General features: G+C 42.3%; 1 protein-coding gene across 2 annotated transcripts in view; it reads right to left on the bottom strand.

Moving 5' to 3' along the window:
- SLC1A2 (solute carrier family 1 member 2) overlaps positions 1-25,165 on the bottom strand; it is a 96,775-nt gene that overhangs the window by 33,046 nt on the left and 38,564 nt on the right. For both annotated transcript variants that reach the window (XM_035116278.2, XM_035116270.2), the window contains exons 2-4: positions 11,346-11,485; positions 6,933-7,085; positions 5,970-6,220 (exon numbers count right to left, since the gene is read on the bottom strand). In XM_035116278.2, the coding sequence (XP_034972169.2) occupies positions 5,970-6,220; positions 6,933-7,085; positions 11,346-11,485 (544 nt within the window). The remainder of the gene's footprint in view (positions 1-5,969; positions 6,221-6,932; positions 7,086-11,345; positions 11,486-25,165) is intronic.

Below are 25,165 nucleotides of genomic sequence, written 5' to 3'. Positions count from 1 at the left end.
TGGAAAACATTTATTTTTGAAATAGAAGGCTGTATGTTGTTGTTGTTGTTGTTGTTGTTGTTGTTGTTGTTGTTGTTGTTACTACTACTACTACTACTACTACAGTGGAACCTTGACGTACGCATGCCTCATCTCGCGGACGTTCCAAGTTGCGTCCGCAACAAACCCGGAAGTAAACACCGGGTTTGCCACGATTTGCACATGTGCAGAAGCAGCTGTTGCCATCTACACATGCACAGAAGTGGCTGCTGCCGTCTGCACATGCGCAGAAGCGCACTACCGCTGAATGCACACAAAACGCCTCTTCTAGCATCCTGTTTCGACCAGCGGACGGACCTCTGGAATGGATTACGTCCGTAGGTAGAGGTTCCACTGTACTACTACCACAATGTGGGGGATGCAAGAGAAGGTCTGTGCAAAGTTTAACTCTTGCACAGTATAATAGTAAAAGTTGTGCTAGTGCCTTACCGCTAGGCACCGGAGGAGGTGGGAAGTCCCACTGTTAGCCATATGCAAGTGTAGAGTTACAGAGTTACCTCTGCTGACGTCAGCAGCCTGCACTCACATCCGAGGAATTATCCATTCAGCAATTGCACCATCTGGCCCTAACATTACACAGAGTAAACGGCTGTCTCTCAGGAAATGGCAACAAGTGGTTTGCTACTCCATTTTTTATTGTATTTCTGCAGTCAGAAAGGGAGAGATGCTTGTAGAATATTCAGTCTTACATGTCAAAATATCTTAATCATGGATATTATGTAACCCAGCTTGCTGTAGCATTTCAAGTTCCCTCAGGCAACAAAATGTTTAGGGCCCAGACCAATCCCAACCTCCAGTTCCTGGTGCCAAAAGGTAAAAGTGGAAATTCCCTTTCTCCTTCTACTGTTTTGCAACCACCAACAATAGTATTCCCCCCCCCCTAGCAAACCTCACTGACTGCCACTGTTGACAGGTATGTCTACCTGTAGGAGGCAAGTACCGGTACTGTTATTCTTGTATTTTTCTAAAACCACAATTCTCAACTTTCTGAGCTTCAAGGAGGGTTTCGTGTTGACAGGTAAGGATTGCAGAGGATTATTGAAAGAGGTAAAGGGTGACACTCAGTTCATACAGAATGCTGAAGAAGCCTGTTGTACATCACTGTCCCTTCAGGTGAACTGATAAGGCAAGGAAGTTGTTTTTCTTGTTGAGGGACCCCAGACAACACTCCAGGATTCTGCAGCCACCAGTAGGAAAACTAATGTAAGAAATGAAAGCTATTGTGTAGACTGGCAGTAAGAGTGCACATGATGTCTAAGGGCGTCTGTTGGCCACCAAGCTGAATCTAACATCTTTGCTAGAAAGGATCCAAGAAGCCTTTTCCTTATGTACAGGAAAAATTGTATACATGATCAGATAAAACAGGAAACATGGTTGTACAGATTGCCAAATTCATAGGCCCAGAACAAAGAAGTTTAGCCATTTGGCCTAATGTCTATCTTAAGAAGGTTCATAAGATGGTACATATGGCAAGGGATTCCTTTATTTTAACCAGTAAAATTCTGGAGTTAAAAAGGGGTTGAAATGCAACTTTTATTTGTTGGGCTGCCACTTGCTTAGGGCTGCAAACACGCTGACCTGTGAGTAAACGCCAATGAAAGCTAACGGTTCAACTCTAACCCTTACCGCAGACAGAACCCAATAGAAGGGGTTGTGACAACCATCATACCCATAGCCCAGCCAAGCATGCAGTCTGGAGCTGGAGCTGGGGAAAGATAGTTATGCCAGCCTACAGCTGCTGCCAGAGGCAGAGCAACCTGCTCTGGTACCTGGAGCGGCGCTCGTCCCAGGGGGTGTGGCGCACACCCCAGAGGGTGCGTGGCGAGCGGTGCATGCCCCGGGAGGTACTGCCAACCAGGGGTCGGCATTTTGTCTCGTCCCCCCGGAATGGCACCTGGGGTGTGCTGGCCCCCGCCCCCGCCTTGGAACACCCCTGGCTGCTGCAGCCATCACAACCAATGCCACCACATGACAGAACATGGATCAAAGGCCAAGCCAGTCCTTCCCCACTTCTGTAGATCGTGGCTGACACACAGTGCGGGCAGGGAGTAGTATTCTGCTAGCTTTTACTCGGAGTAGACCCACTGACATTAATAAACATGTCCAAGTTGGGTCCATGACTTTGGTCTTTTGTCCCATGTGGGGCTCACGCCCACAACCTTGAGACTAAGAGTGTCGTGGTTAACCAGCTGAGCTATCCAGCTTTACCTTAACAAATACTTGACCAAAGTAGCTGTTGATGAACAAAGAAAGCTTAAAAAAAATAGTGAAGTAATTGAAAGGAGTTGCTTGCCAGAAGACATTAACATTACAATCACCCAGAGATTTATAAAAGGAGTGAGAGTGCCAATATAATAAGTTAGTAGCTTGCTTCCCAGTCAGCCCATTTACCCAGTCTTTCAGCTTTCTACCAGTCAAGGGGGCGATTCCCGCATCCTGTTAAGCACAATTAACTGGAAAGGGAGAGACCAGCACAACAGAACACACATTGTTCCACTTTTTGGAACACACTGTCTACCCATGTGACTCTCCTTTTGATGATACCGTGAATAAACATGTCTTTCAATATTATAAGCACCGGGAGACTGATAAAAGGACTGATGGGGCTAATTTAAGTTAGCTACTTGCTCTCCTTTCAGCTCACTATCCCACTCCTCAGCTTTCTACCCATCAAGGGCCCCAGTTGTCACTTTCAGTAAAATACAATTAGCTGGAAAGGAAGAGTTCATTTCAGCATATAATACATGCTGTTCTAATTTTGGGAATGTACTGCCTCTACATATTTGACTCTTCTTCTGATGGTATTTCGAATAAACATGCCCTTTAAAGCCACTCAGATTTGATTACAATTCTAAGCATGCTTACATGGAAGGCACCCCCACTATAATCTGTTATCCTTACGTCTTGGTAAACAGAGTTTAGGACCGGGCTTTTAGGTGCTCTTGGGTGCAAGGTAAGAGAGAGGGAAAATGCAGCTAGCTTAGTTCTGCAGCAGTTTGCATCTGTCTCCCTATGTGGTCCTGTCCTTCCTCTGCTCCCCACCCACACGGTACAGCCTAGAGCTACGACATCAGATAACACAGCACTTAAAATCCTTTAAATGGTGCCATTCAGGCATACTTAGGAAAGGTTTGGCAGTGGATCTTGCTTGGATCGTTAAAAAAAAAAATTAGTCTGTATAACTGTCAAATAACTTAGCTTCAGGGAAAAGGCGGCTCATACATGTGTGTAGAGCAGAAAGCATGAACAACATGGCTAACATTCATACCACCCTTTAAAAAAATCATGTTAATATACTTTTCTGATGAAATATGACTACAGCCTGAAATGTTTATCTACTTAGTAAGAGTAGAATAGGCAACTGCATGAAAAACTTCCTTCCGTCCCCATTAATCATCCAATGACATGCCTCACCCCTAAGTAGGTGAATACACCCACCATAGGTTTGCTCAGTGCCAAGAACTCTTGACTGCATGGGCACTTTTCTTCCAGACATCAAATTGAATCATAGAATCAGAGTTGGAAGAGACCACAAGGGCCATCCAGTTCAACCCCCTGCCAAGCAGGAAACACCATCAAAGCATTCTTGACATATGCCTGCCAAGCCTCTGCTTAAAGACCTCCAAAGAAAGAGACTCCACCACACTCCTTGGTAGCAAATTCCACTGCCGAACAGCTCCTACTGTCAGGAAGTTCTTCCTAATGTTTAGGTGGAATCTTCTTTCTTGTAGTTTGAATCCATTGCTCCGTGTCCGCTTCTCTGGAGCAGCAGAAAACAACCTTTCTCCCTCCTCTATATGACATCCTTTTATATATTTGAACATGGCTATCATATCACCCCTTAACCTTCTCTTCTCCAGGCTAAACATACCCAGCTCCCTAAGCTGTTCCTCATTGGGCATCGTTTCCAGGCCTTTGACCATTTTGGTTGCCCTCTTCTGGACACGTTCCAGCTTGTCAGTATCCTTCTTGAACTGTGATGCCCAGAACTGGACACAGTATTCCAGGTGAGGTCTGACCAGAGCAGAATACAGTGGTACTATTACTTCCCTTGATCTAGGGAAAAAATTGTTTTTCCCCATGCAACAGTGGCCATGGTGGCATTGTATTCTCTGAGTAATGTGCTGAAGAATAGAAACAGCCTTCGATGCATCAGATTTTACAGATATTTCTGTACGAATAATTATAATATATCCCCAGCCCTAAAGTAGTTCTTTGCTGGAGATGAAATAAGGATAAAGCCTCATTGAAACATATGTCTTTACAGTGTTCTGTATTTAATAAGTTCTGGGAGAAAGTGCTAGACTATATAAATATGACTGTATGGAAAGGGTTTAAAAAATTCAGAGAACATTCTTTTGAATTATATTCCTATTGCATGGACGCAGAGAATGGGACAACAAAAATGGATTCTATGTGCCCTAACGCTGGCTAAGAGACTGATAGTGATGAACTGGAAGAATAAAGATATGATCCCCTTTAATCAATGGATGGACAACCTGACAACACTCGCAACTTATGAATGGATTGCTTATAGATGTAGGCTTTGTCTGGATAAATATACTGACATTTGTTTCGAGTTTATACAGAATGCAGTAGGCTATCAATAACCGCATATGTATTAAGATAATAATATCATTTATATCTATATACTAATATGTGGAAATGTAATTGATTTTACTAATTGTATTACACTGTACTTTCTGCACTTTTCTTTTCCATACCATTCTTTTCTTTTTCTCTTATCACTTTATTTCTTTATAAATGAAATTATTTTAATAAAATATAATATATTCCCAGCCCTGTTAACTGAAATACATGAAAAATAAATGTCTATGTGGAGTAAGATATAAAGCATGATCCGGTCAGATATGGCCCAAGACATTTTGCTGTCTGGGAAGCAACTGGGCTTGCCCTCCAAGAACCCCAGACCTGTGAAATTATTTAGTTACCTAAGGCATAAAAAACATAGCTGCCAAGTCTCCCGTTTTTCCAGCTGTCCCCAGCTGAAAAAACGGATTATTTGGTTTTTCCCAGTTTATTCTGGTGCGGCGGCCATTTTGGAACTGGGCGGAGCATGCTCAGAAGCGACTTTTGATGCTGCTCTGCCCAGTTCCAAAATGGCTGCAGCGCGACTTCTGGTGCGGTGGCCATTTTGGAACTGGGCACAGCAGCATCAAAAGTCACTTCTGAGCATGCTTCGCCCAGTTCCAAAATGGCCGTCGCGCTACTTCCAGTATGCTACTTTTGGTCCGGTCCCTTATTTTTCAGAGAGGAACTTGGCAGGTATGATAAAAAAAAAACCTCACAAGCACTCCATTCTGGCAATACAAACACAATAATAATAAATTAGATCACTAGCAATATGCTGCGCTTCCACAATGCTCAGAATTGGCTGCCTCACTCTGCCTATTGATAGGCAGGTCTGGATCCAATCAAAGCTAAGCACATTAAGCTTAACTGACTTTAATTAAAACCAGGAAAATTAGTTCAGAGCGCATGTCCATTGACAGAAAATATTTACTGTAATCGAAAAGCTCGGCAAATGGCATGCAAATCAAAAGTATTTCTGTGCTTCTCCTCCAAATTCCTAGACTTGATCACAACTCTCCTTCTCCACAAAAGACGGGCTTTTAAAGCTCCAGGGAAACAAAAATAAATTCTGAAGGTATATGGAGTAGGAAAGGAAAAAACTGAAGAATGTTTTCATCAAGAATGAAGCACTAAAATAAAGTAAACTACAATGCAAACTGAACAGTGCAAAGAATGAGGAACGCAGTAGAAGCACTGCTGTTTGTTATTTTGTACTGATAAGTATAAATCAAGCTAAATTTACAGCTGCAAATCTTGTTTTAGTTTCTTCAGTTCTTTTTTATTGTTATGGTTTTCACACACAGGATATTAGTGGGAGGCAAAGGTTTGTTATTCACCTGTTGAAAGCATGCTTGTACGAGGTTTTCGGGGAACAAGTTTCGGATAAGATCCAAGAAAGCATCAAGGCTGGACACTTCGTCATTCTTCTTTCCTTCTCCCAGCTGTTTCTTGAGCTTTGGATTGCCTGGGTGAATGGCTAAGACCAGAATAACTCCCAATATAGCAGCAATGATTGTCGTGGACATATAGTAAACCATAGCTCTTGTACCTAATCGACCGCTAGCCTTAGCATCCAAGCCAGACAGACCTGTATAAAAATGCATTGAGGTGAGTTAAAGATGTTGTTCTGCAGTTTGGACACATATGAAAACATCAGGCAGGGAGTGATGGGAAGAGGAAAACAACGACAAAGTAGAGTAATTAGTCCGGCTATTAAAACCATGAGGTCAGCTTGCACACAGTTCTAAGATGGAGATCACAGGCTGAGTAAGTCCCGCACAGGTACTACACCCATAAGGTTACCGTACACACTGAGGATTCTGGGATAAAGAATCAATGGCTGCTTTCACTCTTCTTGAGAAAATAAACCCCGACTTATAACCCTGATGTCTAGATGTAACATATTTGTGTAACATCTTGCCTAATGAATTGTTCTGGCGAACTCAAAAGCTTGCCACAATTTTGCAATCCTTTCAATTGATCTTAATAAAGGTAGTACACAATTGCAGACTTCAGTTTTTTTTTCCAACTCTGGAGAGTTGGGAGAAACTTGAGAACAGATTTAGCGAGTGCAGGAGTGAGGAGAGGGGGAAAGTCCTGCTGGACAAGCGGAAGTTGTTCCAGTTGCACAAGGAGTTACTTAGCGGTGTTTTGGAGACAATTTTCAAGGATAATGTCGGTACATTAAATATGAAGAACACACACATTGTTATTAGAGTGTATAAAGCTGTGAGCATGACTCTATAGGTCTTAATCTCTCACAAAAGATTAACCTTCTAATTGTTTAGAACAGATCTCACCTGTGATTAAGCTTGAGATAATTAAAGGAAGAATCAACATTTTTAGCATCCGCATCAGGATGTCTCCTGGAAAGGCTATCAACATGACGACATCAGGATTAATAGGTGTTGCCATGCGAAGAAGTGCCCCACATACTGCGCCCATGATGACACCTGGATAAGAAAGGTAAAATAAAAGGGAAGGCACCGAAGAAAGGATTTGAGTAATTGAGTCTCAATTCATCACATAATAGAATAATCCTGACAAAACACAGTTTTGGACCAGAGCTAGCTGTGCCAATGATGGCCGCTTACTGATCCTCCTCAGTGAGCGGCGGTTGCAGCCCAAAGTGGCATTCCCTCCCTCACTGCCTGGACGCGACGCACCATTTTGTGTGCAGCACGTTCCCCTGCAACCGCTGCAGAGGCTCACAGGTTCCCGTCAAACCCACTGATTCAAATGAGCCAATCCGCAGTGGCCTCAAGGGGGCATGGCTGGGCGAGCGGACATGAGGGAGGCAGACTTCACCTCAGGTCCACTTGCCAACAATAAACCCTGAATGTTGTGGACTCTCACTATCCCTACCCAATGGCCATTTTGGTTGAGGCTGATGTTTTGTAGTCCACAACATCTGGAAGGCACACAACTTTGGCTCACCCTGCTTCCTCCTCCAGAAATCAGCAGTGACCCAGAAGATTTACAGAAAATTTACATTTTCTAGGGATTTTACACAGAAGTAGGAAAAATGACGGTCATTAAAAAAGAGTATGCAATACCCATTCCTAGGCCATGGTTCCAATAGGGGTGAGAAAATACCAGATGGGAAGAGCCTTAGCTCAGTGGCAGGGTATCTTTGCATTCAAAAGGTCTCAGTTTAAGTCCCTGCTGTCTTGAACTGGGAGAGACTCCACCTGACATCTTGAAGAGCTGCTGCCTGTCAGTGTAAACAATATTGAACTAGATGGATCAATGGCCTGGCTCATTCACAGCCTCCTGTGTTATTGCTTAGAGGACACTGAAATGAAGAGGAGATGGGTGGGGGTGCCATGGCCCCAGAGTCTAGCAGTGACCAGGACATTGAGTTGGAGGAAGAATTGTACCTCAATGGAAGATCATTGTCCCAAGTTCAATCCCTACCATATCCAGGTAGGGCTGGGAATGGTGGAGAACAGCTGTCAGCCAGAGTAGACAGTACTGAGCTATGTGGATCAATTGTCGGACTTGGTATGAGGCAAGCTCCCTAGAATATTATTGGATTTTGTATAGAGAAGATGGTTAAATCTGACTGAAATGAGGAAAAATATGGGCTGTCATTGTGATATCAGTAACTCATGCATGTACGAGGAGCACCGATCTCACATATACAGTCACAACTCCATCTGGCAGCACCCTTAGCCTCAATAAGGTAGCAAACTCATGCACCCTCAATTTCTGAAAAACTGAATTTTGTGCCTGTGATGTCTATACTCATCCTTCACAGGCTTAAAATGCAGCAGCCTCCACAACAGGACTATCCATCATTAGAGTGATGTGTAGATTTCCCAGGGTGCAGTTTTAATCTAACCGAAAATAATTGTTGTGGGATCCTGCAGAGAAAGGCTCACAGATACCTCACAACAATCAATCTGAGCCAAAAGCAGATGTCAAAATAAATGCACCATTTCAAAATCTTTCAGGACAGGAATATATTTAGTTCAGGCTATCTACACAAGCTTCTCTTCTAATAGCACAGCTGTCCGTTCAAGCTGAAGTGAATAAAGGCAGGCTCTGTGAAGGCCATGCATTTGGCTGTTAGGCTCACTGTACTGTAACATTAAAAGAAAAAAGAAGAAAACAATCTAGTAAGCCTGGGCATGAGGCCAGTGAACCACACTAAAATGTCAAACTGCTCCATATTTGGAAGCTGCGATACCCAGCAGGCAACTGAGAAAACTAGATCACTGTATCACTGGCCTAGTCCCTGGTGCACAGCAAAAGAGCGAGCTAAAAAGTATCAGCAGCTTGTAAGGGGAGGAAAGATCAGGGATAAATTTATTTTCTTCCTCCATCCTTCTTTCTCCTGACAGGAGAGAGATCTCTCCCTCACCTCCATCTTCAGTCCTGGTGAAATGAACTAAATTGAATTTCCTAGAGAACAGAAAAATTATTTGAATTTTGATGTGCAGCATGGCCTGTTCCACTATAGGATTCCTCTGAAACAAGGACAGGGATTTACATTTCTAATCTATGAGCCAAATTCAACTAAGTTGTTGGGCTAGCAAAAGCCAGCACCACGAGTCCCCCTGTGCCCACCCCAAATCTGCTTAGGAGGGTTAGGAGAACCCTTTGATCAACATGCAGAGGGAGGAGAAGGCAGATCACTCCACTGGACAAGTAAAAATGCTTGTGTTGATCTCCTTAGTGCAATGCTGAATTCCACCCAGTATTTCCAGGGCTGCTCATCTAGGCTGTGATGATAAGCTGGTGGCCTATGAGAGTGAGAAACCAGCTGATCTCCACTCCTGTCATGGCACTGGGACACTTAAATCATCATCATCATTGGTCTTATTGTATGCCACTTTCCCACAAAATTGTTCCCCATGTGGCTCACAAGATGTCAGCTGAACAAATATAACAATTTTTTTAAAACAGAAATAATTAGAAAACAATGATTTGGGAACTAAGAATATGCAATTGTAATAAATAAATAAATAAATAAATCAGTCTTTGCATAAACAATAAAAATAAACTACCCTAATTTAACAGCTTAAAACTGAACAGCAGAGAGAATAATACCTAACACAGGAATAAAATGGGGTGGAGGGGAGATTGCCATTTAAAAAAAAGCATTCCCCAGAGGTTCACCATAATTAACTTGAATGCATTAGATGGTAACCAAACCGCTTACCAATGAAGGTAAAGATTGGCATCCTTCCTTCATACCCCATATACACTCACAGTTTTGATAGTGTTCATTCTCTCTCCACCAAAAATCCTTTCCATTCCTGTCCATGAGACACTTAGAAACCATGGCCTGGATTCAACTAAATTGTTGAGCTAGCAACTCAACAGGTCCTGCTACCATAACAGGACTTTCACTGGGGGATCCTTCTTTAGAGTCTGGCCTTCTGGGCAAAAGCCATCCTAGTTGCTGCAGCAGGTAGCATTGTAGCCTTTGAATTTGTGGTTTTTTTAAAAAATATTTTCAAGAAAATTTACCAAACTGTGGCAGCAATGCAAACATTCTCCTGGCCATCTCACCCAGAATGCCTCAGTTCTGAAGAAGGACCTTTTCTCTGTCCTTTCGCAAAGTGATGTGTGGCAGGAAGGAGAATATGGAATTGACAGTGGTGGAGGAGAGTCTTGTCTTGTATTGCGGGTAATAATGAGGGAAGTAAGCATCCCAGGGAAACCCACCACTGGAGAACATTGTCTTATTCTGCCTTATGACTGGGATAGTCCTGATTTTCTACCACAAAATGATGTTTATTCCCAAATAAATGCATCAGAAGTAAACCTCGTTTTATTTCATTAGCCACGATGGTGCTAAGATTTATGTGAATTAAAAAACTGAAATTGCACATGCTCACAGTATTTCATTTTTATTTTTATTTACTGGGCTTGCCAACTCCCCCCCCTGCTTCTACATCTGTTACAAGCATGGACCAGAGGTGTGGGAGCAGAAAGGAGAAGAGAAAAGCTAATGGTGTGCTTCACAACTGAAGTAATACACATGGACATCTAAAGCCCCCACTCTGCAAGACCATAACATCTAGGGTTCAAAATTAACTAGCTGCACCCAGGGGCGGAGGAAGGGGTGTGTGGTGGGGGCGGGCTGCCCCACGTGTCACCACTGAGGGAGGTGACAAAATGCCTCCCTCCCGTGGCGGCACTCACCACGGGGCCTGCAGCGCGCCCAAGCTACATGTCTCTCCTGGGAGCGACGCGGTAGCTTGGGCGTGTGCAGGCTCCAACGCTGCCCAAAAGTCCGCCGGCTGCCTCCCCCTCAACCGTAGGGCAGCTGAGTGGGAAGAGGCAGGCAGACTCCAGAGACCCAGAGACCCCACCCCTGGGCGCAGGGCACACGCGCCACCACAGGTGCTCAACCGACTTGCTCCGCCGCTGGCTGCGCCACTGTAATGATAACAGAAAGGGAAGTACAGTGGTACCTCTGGTTATGAACTTAATTTGTTCCACAGGTCCGAACCTGAGGTACCACTTTAGCTAATGGGGCCTCCCGCTGTTGCTGCGTGGCGGCGGCAGCGCAATTTCTGTTCTCATCTGAGGTAAAGCTCTTAAGCCAAGGTACTACTTCCGGGTTAGCGGAGTCTGTAACCTGAAGCGTTTGTAACCCAAAGCATCTGTAACCCGAGGTACCACTGCATAAGATTATAAGAGGGAACAATCCAGCTGTAAAAAAGAATTACATTCATGAACCAGAGAATTTTACTTACCGAATACAGTAAGTGAAAGGAGCAGATTTTTTCTGAGCGAAAGGCAGAACCGCACACATAGGTTCTTCTTCCGAACCTCCACTGGACTCAGGTGGCTTTCATGCATTCGCACTTCTACCTGCTTTGGCATGTTGTTGGCACTAAATAAAAGAAGCAGGGGAAATCAAGACACTGTAAGGTTGGAGTATGCAAGACTTTATGTTGTCACAAAGGTGAAAGCAACCAGTTTACTACCATGTTGTTCACCCTGACTTCTTAGTGTTACAAAATTATTTGTAGGTTTCCTTCATTGGAAGCTAAAATGTTAAATACAGGAGCTAAAATATTATTACTTATTAAATGCCTAACACAACTAGATTCTGCACAGAAATTTAAAACTAACTTTTTCTCTGTGTGTTTAGAATCTAAATAGGAGTGTTGAACCTCTGGCCCAGAAGATGTTCTTAGATTACAACTCTCATCATTGGCCATTCTGGCTGGAGGGACTTAGAGGACACTGACATCTGGAGGGGCGGACACCACTTGCCACTGATCTAAAAAAAAAAAAAATCAAATGCAAGAAATCTCTCATTTCTTAAAATGAGAGAAACTGGAGGGGGGGAATGAACATGCCTATATAAGCATTGACAGAAATCAGTTTGGAAAAGCAAATGGAAACGTTAGGAGGGACTAACCAAACGGATCTCCACAGCAAAGCATTTGGGACATAGCAAACAACAAGAGAAAATGTTCACTGAAGAAAAGAAAAAGGAACTACTGTTCAGACTGTTCAGAAAGCCAGAAAAAATCAGAAGAATGCATAGATAGTTGGGCGAGAGCAATGCTTCTCTTCCGGAGTTCTCCCAATTCCTAAGCCTTTCAATTCAGCCATTGCATTGAAGCTAAAGACTTCCTGCTTGAGTGATGTGGAGCCAGCTTGGCGTGATTCAAAGTAGCTCTTTAACCACGTTCTTCAGAATCTGAGGTATAGCCTTCCCTTTTCTTTTCTTTTTTTATGGTGCCATCTGCCTCATCACAGCTGCCAGCCCCAAATGTTAACTTTTTAATGAGATTGAAATATGTACTTTAATGAGACCAAAACTTTTAATGAGCCTCAAAATCAAGCATAAGGCTTGTGCTCCCAACAATTCTACTTTATGTGATAACTTAAGTATTTCACGAGTTATTTACAGCTCAGGCTCAACTTTTTATAGATTCCATCTCTGTATCTCTTTACGGCCAACGCATCTTAACATTGCTACGTCAGAGCTGCTTCACATTAACTGAGGTTCAACAGAAAACATGTTGCCTAAATACCAATACCCAAGAGTGTACATGGATGGAAAAGAGACTGCTTCATGCTACCCACAAGGATGATTGTGGTTCCTGACTTTTCCAGCATTCAGCTTCCAGATCTAGAACTATGAAAGAGAGAGAACAACTTTTCTCTAGCCACTTTCTCCACACCATACATAAGAAAACAAAACACCCTGAATACAAGAAACATCTGCATAAAAGGAAGGAGATGAAGCATAAGGGGACATCAAATCAGTTTTTGTTTGTATATTCATGTCAAAGTTGTTATTTTCCATTGTGCAACTCATGATATAAGAATCACCAGGATTTGAGCAGAAGAGAGGATGATTATGTCTGTCCCCATGAAACGGCTGGGACGTGAAGAAAAACATGCTTTCACACACACACACACACACACACACACACACACACACACACACAAGTTTGCATTTGGAAAATGTGAAGACTATCTTGTGACATTTTTCCATTATGTTCAACTCCCTAAAGCCAAGGAACTTGACCCTTTCTGCAGAAGTTTATTGAGAATCAGAAAATCCATATTCAGATCTCTGTTTTAATTCAAGGGGCACTGAATCACTTCTCCATGAGTGTCCAGCAATGTGGCTTGGGAAGTTTATCATCATGGAAATAAAGTCACACAGCACACTCTTCACAATTTCCAAATGCATATGTGACAACATTTAGCCTAAGCAAGCTCTTCTCCCCCACAGTATGCCTTGTAAAATGTGGATTCATTTCCTGTCAGCACCATTTTCATTTTGTATGTACTGTTGCACAATTCACACACCATTGTTTTCTGGGCATTTGTCTTGTTTTAATGAGCCTGCATTTTGAAAGAGGATTCTTTGATTTTAGAACCATGGGAGTTGTCAAAATTCTTTCGTTCAGAATCTTGTATTAGTTGCAACTGCACTGTGACCTTTTATTATTATTAGGTGTTCAATGTCCAACTCTCCAAAGAATCTGTATTAAGTCAATGAACTGCAGAAAAGATACAGAAACACTGTGGCTGCTTTTCTGGGCATTTCAGCTGGACTAATGTGCCCCCAGGGGCTAAAAAAAACCCCCTCTTTCAAGTAAGTATGCACAATATACTTTGGGGGGGGACCCAAGGTAGAATAGCAGCAGTGAAGTGTTCATAATTAAAACAATATTTGGTTTAATAACTTTGTCAGGGGCAATAAATTCTGGAATCCTTTTCTTTCAAAGAAGACTATTTCTTAATAACCTTTCTAGGCGGTTGCTTCTCAGGGACACCAATTGGTTGCTAAATGGTTGTCTATATTTATCCAGAATCTGATGAAGCATTGAGCTCAGTCTAGTTCAGCTGCAACAGGCATGCTTATGAACATTTTGGACATTTTTGTTACATGCGGTGGATTGCAGTTCAGTGGCTGGCTGCTAAAAGGCATTTCTAGCCACTGAGGCTACCTGGGCCTCCAGTGACAGAGAAGAATCCCAAACCACTACTAAACTGCTTACCTGCTCCTTCAGGGCAATTGCAACTGCGTTCAGGGCACACAACTGACCAATTTCTCGAACATGGGACGCCCTCACCCACCCATCTTGCCAGGATTCAAGCCCTGCCAATTTCCCCTCATCCATCCCAACATTGCACCCTGCCTCTGCTGATCCAGACGTTGTGGTGAAATAGAGCGGAGTGTCAACAGCATGCTGATGGCACCTTGGCGCAAACTCCTGATGACAATTCTCAGCACCTTCATGCAGATACTAAACAGAATTGGGGGTACTAACTGCTTGGGGCTCAAAAAGCACTCTTCTAGTGCTACTCTCTGGACTTGGTCCCTTAGGTAGGAACAGAACTCCTGTAACACAAGGGCCACAATTTCCATTCCAAGGTGCCAGGAGGATATCATAGTCAATGGTAACAGAAGCCACAGAGATCAAGAAACAAAAGCAAGGTTGTGCTCCACTATATTGATTTTAATATAAATCAACATGGAAGGAAATAAAGATAAAAATCGTAACTTCTATGAGTGTACTCATTGAAAAAAAAGAATAAATAAGGAGTCTCAAAGCAGCTAACATTCTCCTTTCCCTTCCTCTCCCACAACAAACACTCTGTTAGGTGAGTGGGGTTGAGAGACGTCAGAGAAGTGTGACTGGCCCAAGGTCACCCAGCAGCTGCATGTGGAGGAGCGGAGACGTGAACCCAGTTTACCAGATTACGAGTCTACCGCTCTTAACCACACTGGATCTAAGCCTGTTCCTTCTTCATTTCACCACATCTCTTACAGTATACAGATACAGATATGTTTATATCTTAGTTAGAAGAAACTTGTCAGCTGTAAATTGTCTCCAGTGAAATGGTAAGGTTTCACTAGGAATCTGATACTTTGGGTAAAATAGTGGACTTTGAGCATATGTCTTGGAGAAGATGAATAAACTAATGAGAGGTGGTTTTTCATTCCCAAGACTGACCATCATGAACAGATGAATTAAAACTAAGTGTACAATGTGAAAAGCACAATTGTTTTTCTATCCTTTTATCATCAGTTTATCAAAAACAATGTGGCTATTTTAAACAATTTGGGAACGAGAATGTGATCCAATGTGGAATATGTGAAAGTTAAATTTAAGAAAATGCTGATCAAGTTCAAGTCTTGATTAGGTTCTTCCACAACCACCTCAAACAAAATCTGTATTACTTTATTTGCCCAAATGTGAAACCTTGACTTCTAGCACTCCAGCATTTTGGTGAATCTTAGATCCATGTGTGAACAGTTCAGATCCATTAATAAGGACAGCAAAACATAAGAGGAAGGCATCATTTCCAGGGGTAGCCATTCCTAGCAGTGACTTGGAATAAATATGAACTATGAAGTAACGACTGCTCAAGATTCTTCTCATACATCTGCATTTTATTACATGGGATTTAAGTATGTTTCCACTGTTCTTTCCTTGGCTGCTGTTGTCTGTGCTTCTCATAGATGCTGCCAAGAGATTCTTAGCTGCAGAATAGAAACCTATCCAAAATGCTACCCCCTCTGCTAGCTAAACTAAAGCCAACATAAATACTGAGATTATTTGTTTGGCCCATTCGCTTACTCCGTGAGAGCTTCTGTGTTTCAAATGACATTTATGCCTGGTGAAACATGCAGAGGTCAAATTACTGGACTTTAGAGGGATCTGCACACAAGGTATATATTATTGACTTTCTATCTAATGATCGATTGATTGATTGGATAGAGATCTTATAATACATAGATATATAGCAAGTGCTCGTTCAAATGGTGAGTGGGGAGAGAGCCAGGGCCTATGAATTCAGGGTGGGTCTCAAGACTGGCTGGGTACCCAGCACTGGGAAACTGCTAGGGCCCCAGTGCTCCAGCAGGGCCTACTGCTACCACTTGCCCTGAGCCCCATAGATAGATAGATAGATAGATAGATAGATAGATAGATAGATAGATAGATAGATGATAGATATCCAGAGAGAGATATATATATAGATATAAATGACTTGATGCTCTTTGCCAGGCATAGGCAAACTCAGCCCTCCAGATGTTTTGGGACTACAATTCCCATCATCCCTGACCACTAGTCCTGTTTGCTAGGGATGATGGGAGTTGTAGTCCCAAAACATCTGGAGGGCCGAGTTTGCCTATGCCTGCTCTTTGCAGTGCTGGATGGTTGGATTTCACTGACCTATTCATTTCGTACAATCTCCCTGATGCAGTATCACTCTGGAGCATTGTGGGAAGTTAAAATGCAGAAAGACTCAGGCACTTGATCCCGCTTCCAGTATTGACCAGAGTGCTGCAGCTACCAAGCAGGCCTGAGAGGGCCGACCGACTGAGGAGAATCTAGATGCCACTTTGCCTATAGCCTTTTCATCCCTGGGGCTGTCCCTGTATGAAATGCCAAGCTGTGCAGTCCAGACATGACGGAGAAGTTAAAATGATGGCCAGCAAGGTTGCTGTGGTGCTGAATTGCTAGTCGGGATGATTGTGAATCCAAGGAAATCTGGATTGCCTTTGCTGTGTCAGCCAGTTAAAATCAAACTAGGGATTATACACCACTGAAACCCAGTGGTCTGGTTTGTACCATATGTCTCTGTCCAATTATTATTATTATTTACAAAAATGCCTCTCCCACCAAAATAAATAAAAAGACAGAAGAGAAACCTTGCTCTGCTTTCAATGGTTTTTCCAAAACCCTTTTTCGCAATTACTAAAGCCCTTTATTGAACATCATCCCTTTTTGTTGAGTCGTGGGAAAGATGGATGAAGACACAGCTCTTTTAAAAAAAACCAGTTCTTTATTTCAGCTCTGAGTCCTGGACTGCACAATAGCTTAGCCGGCTGGCTTATATAGTACTCAGTAACTTGCAACAGTAACAAACTTCCCCTAGTTACCCAATCCGTGAACAGCAGTCTTAATCCTTCATTTGCATGTTGTGGACCTGAGTGAGAACTGCAGCCACGGTGGCCAGAATGAGTACTGCAGTCAAATTAAATACATAATACATAACACCTTTCATATACATTACTTCCAGCTGTGTATATTAGACTAACATTATAAGCCTGTGGCCTAATTTTGACTCCTACGTCCCTCATAGCATCACTGGTTTGTGCTAGGCAATATTTGTTTATCAAGGTTAATTTGAATGGATTGGCGCTGATACAATTTCTAATTTGGGTTTCTCCAACTCACAATAGTCTACTACTGTAGTCTGATCCTTGATAGCAATCTTGAACATCTGTGCAATAGTTGTGTTTTTCACATTGTAAAAATACAATGTTGCATTTTTACACAATGGGGCCATTTCAGTGAAATCACTGCTTCAGGTTTCATAAGGACAAACACATGCCCCCTTTGTGCATCATTTGCATGAAGAGGGGCAAAGCATGTTGCCAGGGACTTCCAGAATATGTCTCCACCCCCACCATGATGGCATCCATTTTTTCCCAGCCCCATCACTGTTGTCCCATGAGTTAGCATGCACATTTGAGGGTTCCTTGAGAAAACCTGTTCATTGAGCATTCATCCTGATTTGCTTGCACAAAGCTTATGTGGCAGTTAGACTATGTCCAGTCTTTATTGAACATCTTCTGATTGGTTTACACAGCAGTTATACAATGACCAACCATTCATCCTGATTTGCTTGTGGGGTGCTTATACACCTTACTATTAAACATTCATTCACCCCACACTTTTCAGTGCATCTCCTCATTATGGTCCTAGCTGCCATGTGTGCACCTTAAAAACAACTACTGGATTTGTTGTGCTTGGCTGACTGATTGCTTTCATCCACTTTAACTGGGTAAACCAAAATTTTTGGTTTGCGCATGAATTCCTCCTAACAATTCAGAAGCACTCTAAGTCATATGTGTGTTGAACTTTCAGGCCCACCCACTCTCATGTTACAAGTTTGTGCTGGGCCTAGAGAAATTGTGCAAAAGACCAAACAGGCCAACCAACCAGGCAGATGAGTTTCAGGGAGGGACAAAGAGTAACAGAATATAACTTTGTCCTACCTGCCCTAGCAGACCAGTCTGTCAGCAGTATCTTCCTGCTTCCTTGTAAGGGTTCCTAACTAGGCTAGAAGCAGAGAACTCAGGACAGATCAACTGGCCACAGGTGAGGCTGCATTCCAAGGCAGCTGCGGATAAGGATAAATGATTCCTAATGGAACTGACTGTGTGTTTATCTCAGTTCAATATTATAATTAAGGCACAGAGGTGAGGTGAGCTCAAGAGGTAACTGCAGCAATCCCTAGAGAAGTGGTTGCTTGGTTAAGGCTGGGGTCCAAGACTGCTGCCTTAGGCTCAGATTCAAAGAAACTGTTGTACTAGTGCTAGTGAGAGCTATTGCAATGAGCCTTGCTAGTGCAACAGCACTTTTCTTTCTCTTTCCCCCCTGTGCACCCCCACCCCAAATTGGCTTGGAGGTGTGTGTCCAGGAGAACCCCCAGAACAGCATGCCAGAGGAGGTGAGAGGAGATCATCCCATCTAGTAAGCAGAAATGCTTGCACTAATGGAATGATTGCAATAGTACAATACTGAGTTCCAGGCTTAAGCACACTTATCCTGCCTGATCCTACAGCTCCATGTCATTAACGCTTCTTATTACCTAAATTCTTTTCTCTCTCTTTTTGGGCTGCCTTCATATTTAATACCTTCCCCTCAAAAAAAACCCCAACAACTCTAATTGGGGTTGTTATCATCACTGTGATTTCTTACCAGGCAGTATCTCCCTTACAGAGTCATTAGGCGTAGCCTGCTTTCATTAGTTAGAAGGAGCAATCCCATTAAGAGCCATTTGGATACTAGACGATGAAAGCAAAACAACCCCCACCCTAAATCCCTTCATTTTTGAGGATGTGCTACCTTTCTGTGAGATGTTAAAAGGATTACAGAAATCAAGTGTAGCATAATAGAATCTCTTGTGACAAATTATTTTAGGTCCTAAAGCTTAGTATGTACGGCTTTATCCTTTTTGACAGCTGTTTCTTGGAGCAAGTATATATGATCACAGTGCAGCCTGATTTGATGAGTGCATGCCATCTGGTGGAACCAAAAAGGCTTTTTTTGCAGAGGGAAGCTTTTAAAAAAAGATCCAATTCTTCTCATCTAGGGTAGAGCATTTTTCCTGGTTCCTTCAGTAGTTTAACAGCAACCTTCTTTTTCAGGGTTTCTCTTTACCCCTCTTCCTTGCCCTCACTCTCAACCCAATAGAATCCTATCCTTCACACACTGATAACTGAATGCACTGCTATAAAAAAGATTGAAAGGAAGCCTTAAGGCCCCCTGGTGTGTATGTGAAATGAACCGAGCGGCAAACTAAATAGGTTACCCAGGTATGCTATTTTTATACTCAGCCTTCCTCAGATGTGTCTGAAATCAGAAGTACACACAGACACACACAGAGAGAGAACATCTACAACAAGTATATATTTGTCATGTTGTCACTTGGTGGCAACACAAAAGTGATAGTATCCCCTCTCTGTAATGCTTTCCCTCCCATAATTCATGAGGTGGAGACAGTAATGGTCTTTAAATGCCTTTTGAAGACCAATGAGTGGGATTCAACTATTGAGTGCTTTTCAATAGAAGCCCTGGGCAAGGAAATCGCACGTTCCCATTCTCTGGTCCATTGGACATAGAAGGTAACAACCTGGGAGGTTCCAGCTGTTATTTCAACAATGGGTTCCCCCTTTCAAGTACAGAGTCCGAAATTTCATTTGGATATCACCTGGGAGGCAGTGACGAAGCACACAAACCTATAGCCCATCTATAGTCAATCTGAGTACCAAATGAAGCAAGCAGGTTGGTCACATTCAAACAAAAGGCATTTGCTAAGGAGTGATGGCCTATGCTGCCCTTCCTCTCTTCTGTCATAGTAAAGATGTTATGGCTGGGGATATGTTTTTGTCTAACTCTTACAGAATCTATATCAGGACTGGAATGTGGAGAGAGGCATTTCTGGAGACATTAATTGTCCCCTACCTCTAGTTGCTGCAAACAGTTTCGCCCCAATGGGAGATTATTTCGATATAACCAAAGAGAAATGAACACAGAAGAGTTCAAGGCCCTGTTCCAGTCAACATTCATTTGTTCTCCCTGATTCCCACGCCCAGCCAAGTATGTTTAAAAATTTAGAAGTCTTGTGTTTACACCGAACCGCGCTTAACAGTGTTGTTGTAGATGGAAGAGTAAATTCTTTGCCCCGATTTTTAGCTGGAATTATCCTCAGTCATCTCAAAAATGACAAATTGCATAATATTCTCAACTTCAGAAATGTTCTCTGTGACTGCATGTTTTCTCTTGCAGATTCTAAAGTGCATTATATAAACATAATCTAGGATGAAACGGAGAGTCACAAGGCAGAACTTAAAGGCAAGGGCTAAAAGGCAGCATAGGGTGATTAAAGAACTTACTGAACTCGGTGCTCATGTGTTTACACATTAGGCTTTAATTCCAATGCTGATTTTTCACAGGCACCCATCTACAATTGTTATTATTATTTATTGGATTTATTACCCATCCTTCACCATAAGGCATTGCTCAGGGACTTCTGCCTGACCTTGCCTTTGGATCATGAACAGGATATCTGCCCACCTCCCGGACTTGAGAACTTGGAACACATAACATCTCTCCCTTTTCAAGATTTCACCTCAGTTTATTGGCCTACATCTAGTCCATCACTGTCTCCAAGCACCTCAGCTGTAATATATTTCAATGTATTCATTTCACTTTCCTCTTAGTTTTAATGTATCTACGGTATGTGGAGTTTGTTATCTGTTTCGTTGGTCAGATATGCAGATGACACAACCTTGATGGCAGAAAGCGAGGAGGAATTAAAGAACCTTTTAATGAGGGTGAAAGAGGAGAGCGCAAAATATGGTCTGAAGCTCAACATCAAAAAAAACAAGATCATGGCCACTGGTCCCATCACCTCCTGGCAAATAGAAGGGGAAGAAATGGAGGCAGTGAGAGATTTTACTTTCTTGGGCTCCTTGATCACTGCAGATGGTGACAGCAGTCACGAAATTAAAAGACGCCTGCTTCTTGGGAGAAAAGCAATGACAAACCTAGACAGCATCTTAAAAAGCAGAGACATCACCTTGCCGACAAAGGTCCATATAGTTAAAGCTATGGTTTTCCCAGTAGTGATGTATGGAAGTGAGAGCTGGACCATAAAGAAGACTGATCGCCGAAGAATTGATGCTTTTGAATTATGGTGCTGGAGGAGACTCTTGAGAGTCCCATGGACTGCAAGAAGATCAAACCTATTCATTCTTAAGGAAATCAGCCCTGAGTGCTCACTGGAAGGACAGATCGTGAAGCTGAGGCTCCAATACTTTGGCCACCTCATGAGAAGAGAAGAATCCTTGGAAAAGACCTTGATGTTGGGAAAGATGGAGGGCACTAGGAGAAGGGAACGACAGAGGACGAGATGGTTGGACAGTGTTCTCGAAGCTACGAACATGAGTTTGACCAAACTGCGGGAGGCAGTGGAAGACAGGAGTGCCTGGCATGCTATGGTCCATGGGGTCACGAAGAGTTGGACACGACTAAATGACTAAACAACAACAACAAAAAATAACTACTGCCTCTCATGACTCAGATGGAGTAGAGCAGTAGAGCTGGGTGTCATCTGTGTATCGATGACAGTTCACTCCATATTTCCTGATGACAGCTCCCTTGGTGCTCAGCAGTGCACCCTCCTAATAACTACTCTCTGGAAACTATTATAATATTATAATACGGTAGTTATTGAGGTAGTTACGGAAAAACTGAAGTACAATGCCCCTGACCCTCACCTCCCTGTCACATTCCACAAGTATTGAGTGGTATTGAAAGCCACTCAAGGAGAAAGTCAATGGTACTGGAAACCACTCATTCAAGGAGAATGAGCAAGGTTGTAGACCCTACATCTCTCTCCTAAGAAATGTTCTCTCCCCCAACAAATGTCATTTACCAAGGTGACAAAGGTGGTTTCAGTGCCAAACTGGCCCCAGAGCCAGACTGGAATGGATCAATCAATTTCTTTCAAGCATTCTTGAAGCTGAACCACCACCCCTTGAACAACTTGAAGTTGTATTCAATGCTCCCCTTCCATTCACAAGTAATCATTTAATCCATCAGAATGGAGGCTTTCATGAATAGAAAGGCGAGCAGAGCCCTTTTTGCTGATTCCCTGTCCCCCTTACAGTCTGCTCCCAAGGGTTGGAGTGTGAGAGATGACATGGAAGGCTGCCATTTTGGACCAGCTGTAAGGGAAGCCACACAAAGAGTATTGGGCAGTAATCTAGTCTTGAAGTTATCATTACATATAAGAAGATCCCTCCTGGATCAGGCCAAAAGTCCATATTGTTCTTGGAGCCAGGATGGAGTTTCTCATGTAAGGTAGACACGAAGTGTGTCATCCCAGTTCTCCCTTTAAGAGGTAGGAGCCCACACTTTTTGGGTCGAATTAAGGCTACTGCAGAGATATTTATCTCATTGCAGATCACTTTAAGTTAAAGTTGTGGCCATTTGTTAGTCCCATAACAGTGCTGGGTCTTCATCTCAGAGCGTGTGAGTAATGTGCTCTAAAACATCTCATCATCATCATGATTTTGAAAGGGCATTTAGAAAGCCCTTTTGCTACCTATTTATTTTGTTACACTATTACAAAATTGCAAGCAAAAGTCTGAAATCATCATTATGAGCTGCAATTTAAAAAAGTTTTATTGAAAGGGGGTTTGCACATGTTTCAAATAATAATTTGCTTATCATTAGTACTTAACAAAAGGTGCATTCTTTTCAAAGCCAGCCATGTGTCAGATGTAGTCTATCAAATTCATTCATAGTAACTTCATTACAAAAGTTTAAGGAGCAAAATGTATCCTATTCAAAACTGTGATTCATGACTAAGGTAGTGATAGACAGATTAAAAATGTGATAATTAGGTTACATTAATAACCATGCTGTGAGCAAAAAATATTCAGTTCCACACTGGGAATTCTGCATTTATGCCATAGTGTTTGGGCATCGTCTCATTGAAATTCTGTGCTTTGAAGTGCCAAATATTTCAGCTGGGGTGATTTATATCACATTTTTTAACTCCCATTGATATCAATGGCACTGCAAAGTGCTAAAGCCCATTGTGTTATACTTGGGAATAAGTCCAATTGAACTAAATGGGGCATACTTTTGAGCAGGCCTGTACAATAACCATGGGTGGATTGTGCCCTGCTTTTCCTGTTATGGTGACTTTCAATACTAGAAGCTTTTGAATGGGATGGTGCCCAGATCCTGGGGTTCACAGAACCCTGCTTTTCTGCCATAAAAGGCAGATTTAGGTCTTAATAAGAAAAATGTCCAAGCTCTAAATATTTATTTTTAGAGAATGTCACTTTATGCACAATTTTAACACTTCTTGCCACAGCCACTTAACCTTTAAAAGGATCTGGGAAGGAGCACTTCATTTCAATTTGCATTACAGAATTTTATAAGATGAAGTCTGGTGTTGTTAATGCTTACTGCTCTATGAATATTTTAAACACTCCAGCAATTGTGTTTTATGACTAAGGCCTTGACGTTGTTAAATCATGTCTTTTCCCTACATAGTCATGGAAGAAACAGTGCTAGGTTTAACCATGTTTTCTCAATGTTATCGTGGGAGAGAGATTTCTGCCTCTCAGTTTCACAAAAGCTTCAGGTAGGGTTTAGAATTTTGTTTGGCATCACACAGGGAACAAAAAATCATGTAGATGTTTTGGGACTCTGAGACTGGAGCTTCCTTAAAAGAAAAAAAAAACTACACCAAAGTTCCAGCCATCACAATTGTGTAAAGATTCCTGAAATTCATGCCAGAAACAAGAAATAGCCTAGCGGGTCTTTCAGATGCTTAAACTTCTGTCAGCGCTTGAATTATGTGTGCATCACCAAGAAGAGAACAAAAAAAGCAAAGATTTGCATGAAATTTGTACATATGAATATGTACCTACAAATATATGTATTTATATGTAGTCGTGCAAGTTTAGAAACTATCATTACAATTTAAATAGACATACAACATACACCACCATAGTAGGGAAGACTCTGACTTGGTAACCTGTGTGGCTATTCAGTGTGATGTCCAGATGTTTATGGGTAACTCCCTTTGTATGGTTCTTTATCTTTAAACTAGACTTGGACCAGAGAGGATTTTAAAAAGAGGACTCCATCAAATAGAGGACAGCCCTTTAACTAGAGGGTTGTCCTCTGTAGGGTAGGACATATAGCCACCCTAAGCAGATGGAGATGTTATATACACGCCTTATAGTGAGCTGTGGTCCACAACAGCTTATGGCATAATAAATTTGTTTGTTTCTAAGATGCTAGAAGACTTTGCTATTTTTGGACTTACATTCATTGAGACATAAGTCAGAGGCTCTGCCCATTTGCAGCAACAGAGAACAGGGAACAGCTTAGGGTATATCCAAATATTTTAAAACTTGTCATTCAAGAATCCAAATCTTTTTTAAAAAATAAATGCCAGATCTGTCATCCCATGGCCTTTTTGTAAATTCATTATCCTTTCAATGAAAGTGGGGACAAGATTTACTTCCTACGGAACAACTGGGTGGAATCCTACCCGCATTTCCCCTCTTTGGCTCCGTAGGTTTATATTCCAGCAAAGCTTTTTCATTCACATAGGTTTGGCTGAGAAAGGAACCTGACAGCCAGACTAGCAACTAGAGGCTTTTGCAGGTCAAATTAATAGTGTGCCTGTTCCGGTTTGTGTTATCACACTATAGCTATAGTTGTTGTGCTTAAATTATGAGCCTGTAATTTCTTTCAGAAATGGGTGGTGTGAAAGGAATTCATAACGGTCACCAAAACTTTCCATTTGGCACAGCTGCTTTCCCCTTGCTCTTATGGTTTGCAACTGCATGTCCGAATAATAGCTACTCACTGATGACAATAAAGCAAGGGTTCGCTCATGCATTACTTTTCCCCGAAGGTGCTGAATAAACCCAGCATGTATGGGAACGATGGCAGCATTGCCTCCTCTGCACATACCCCCAAAT

The sequence above is a fragment of the Zootoca vivipara genome, chromosome 1 (genome assembly GCF_963506605.1).
Source record: "Zootoca vivipara chromosome 1, rZooViv1.1, whole genome shotgun sequence".
Classification (NCBI taxonomy): Eukaryota; Metazoa; Chordata; class Lepidosauria; order Squamata; family Lacertidae; genus Zootoca; species Zootoca vivipara.
The sequence above is the reverse complement of the archived record's forward strand: the minus strand, read 5'-3'. Positions and strand labels throughout refer to the sequence as shown.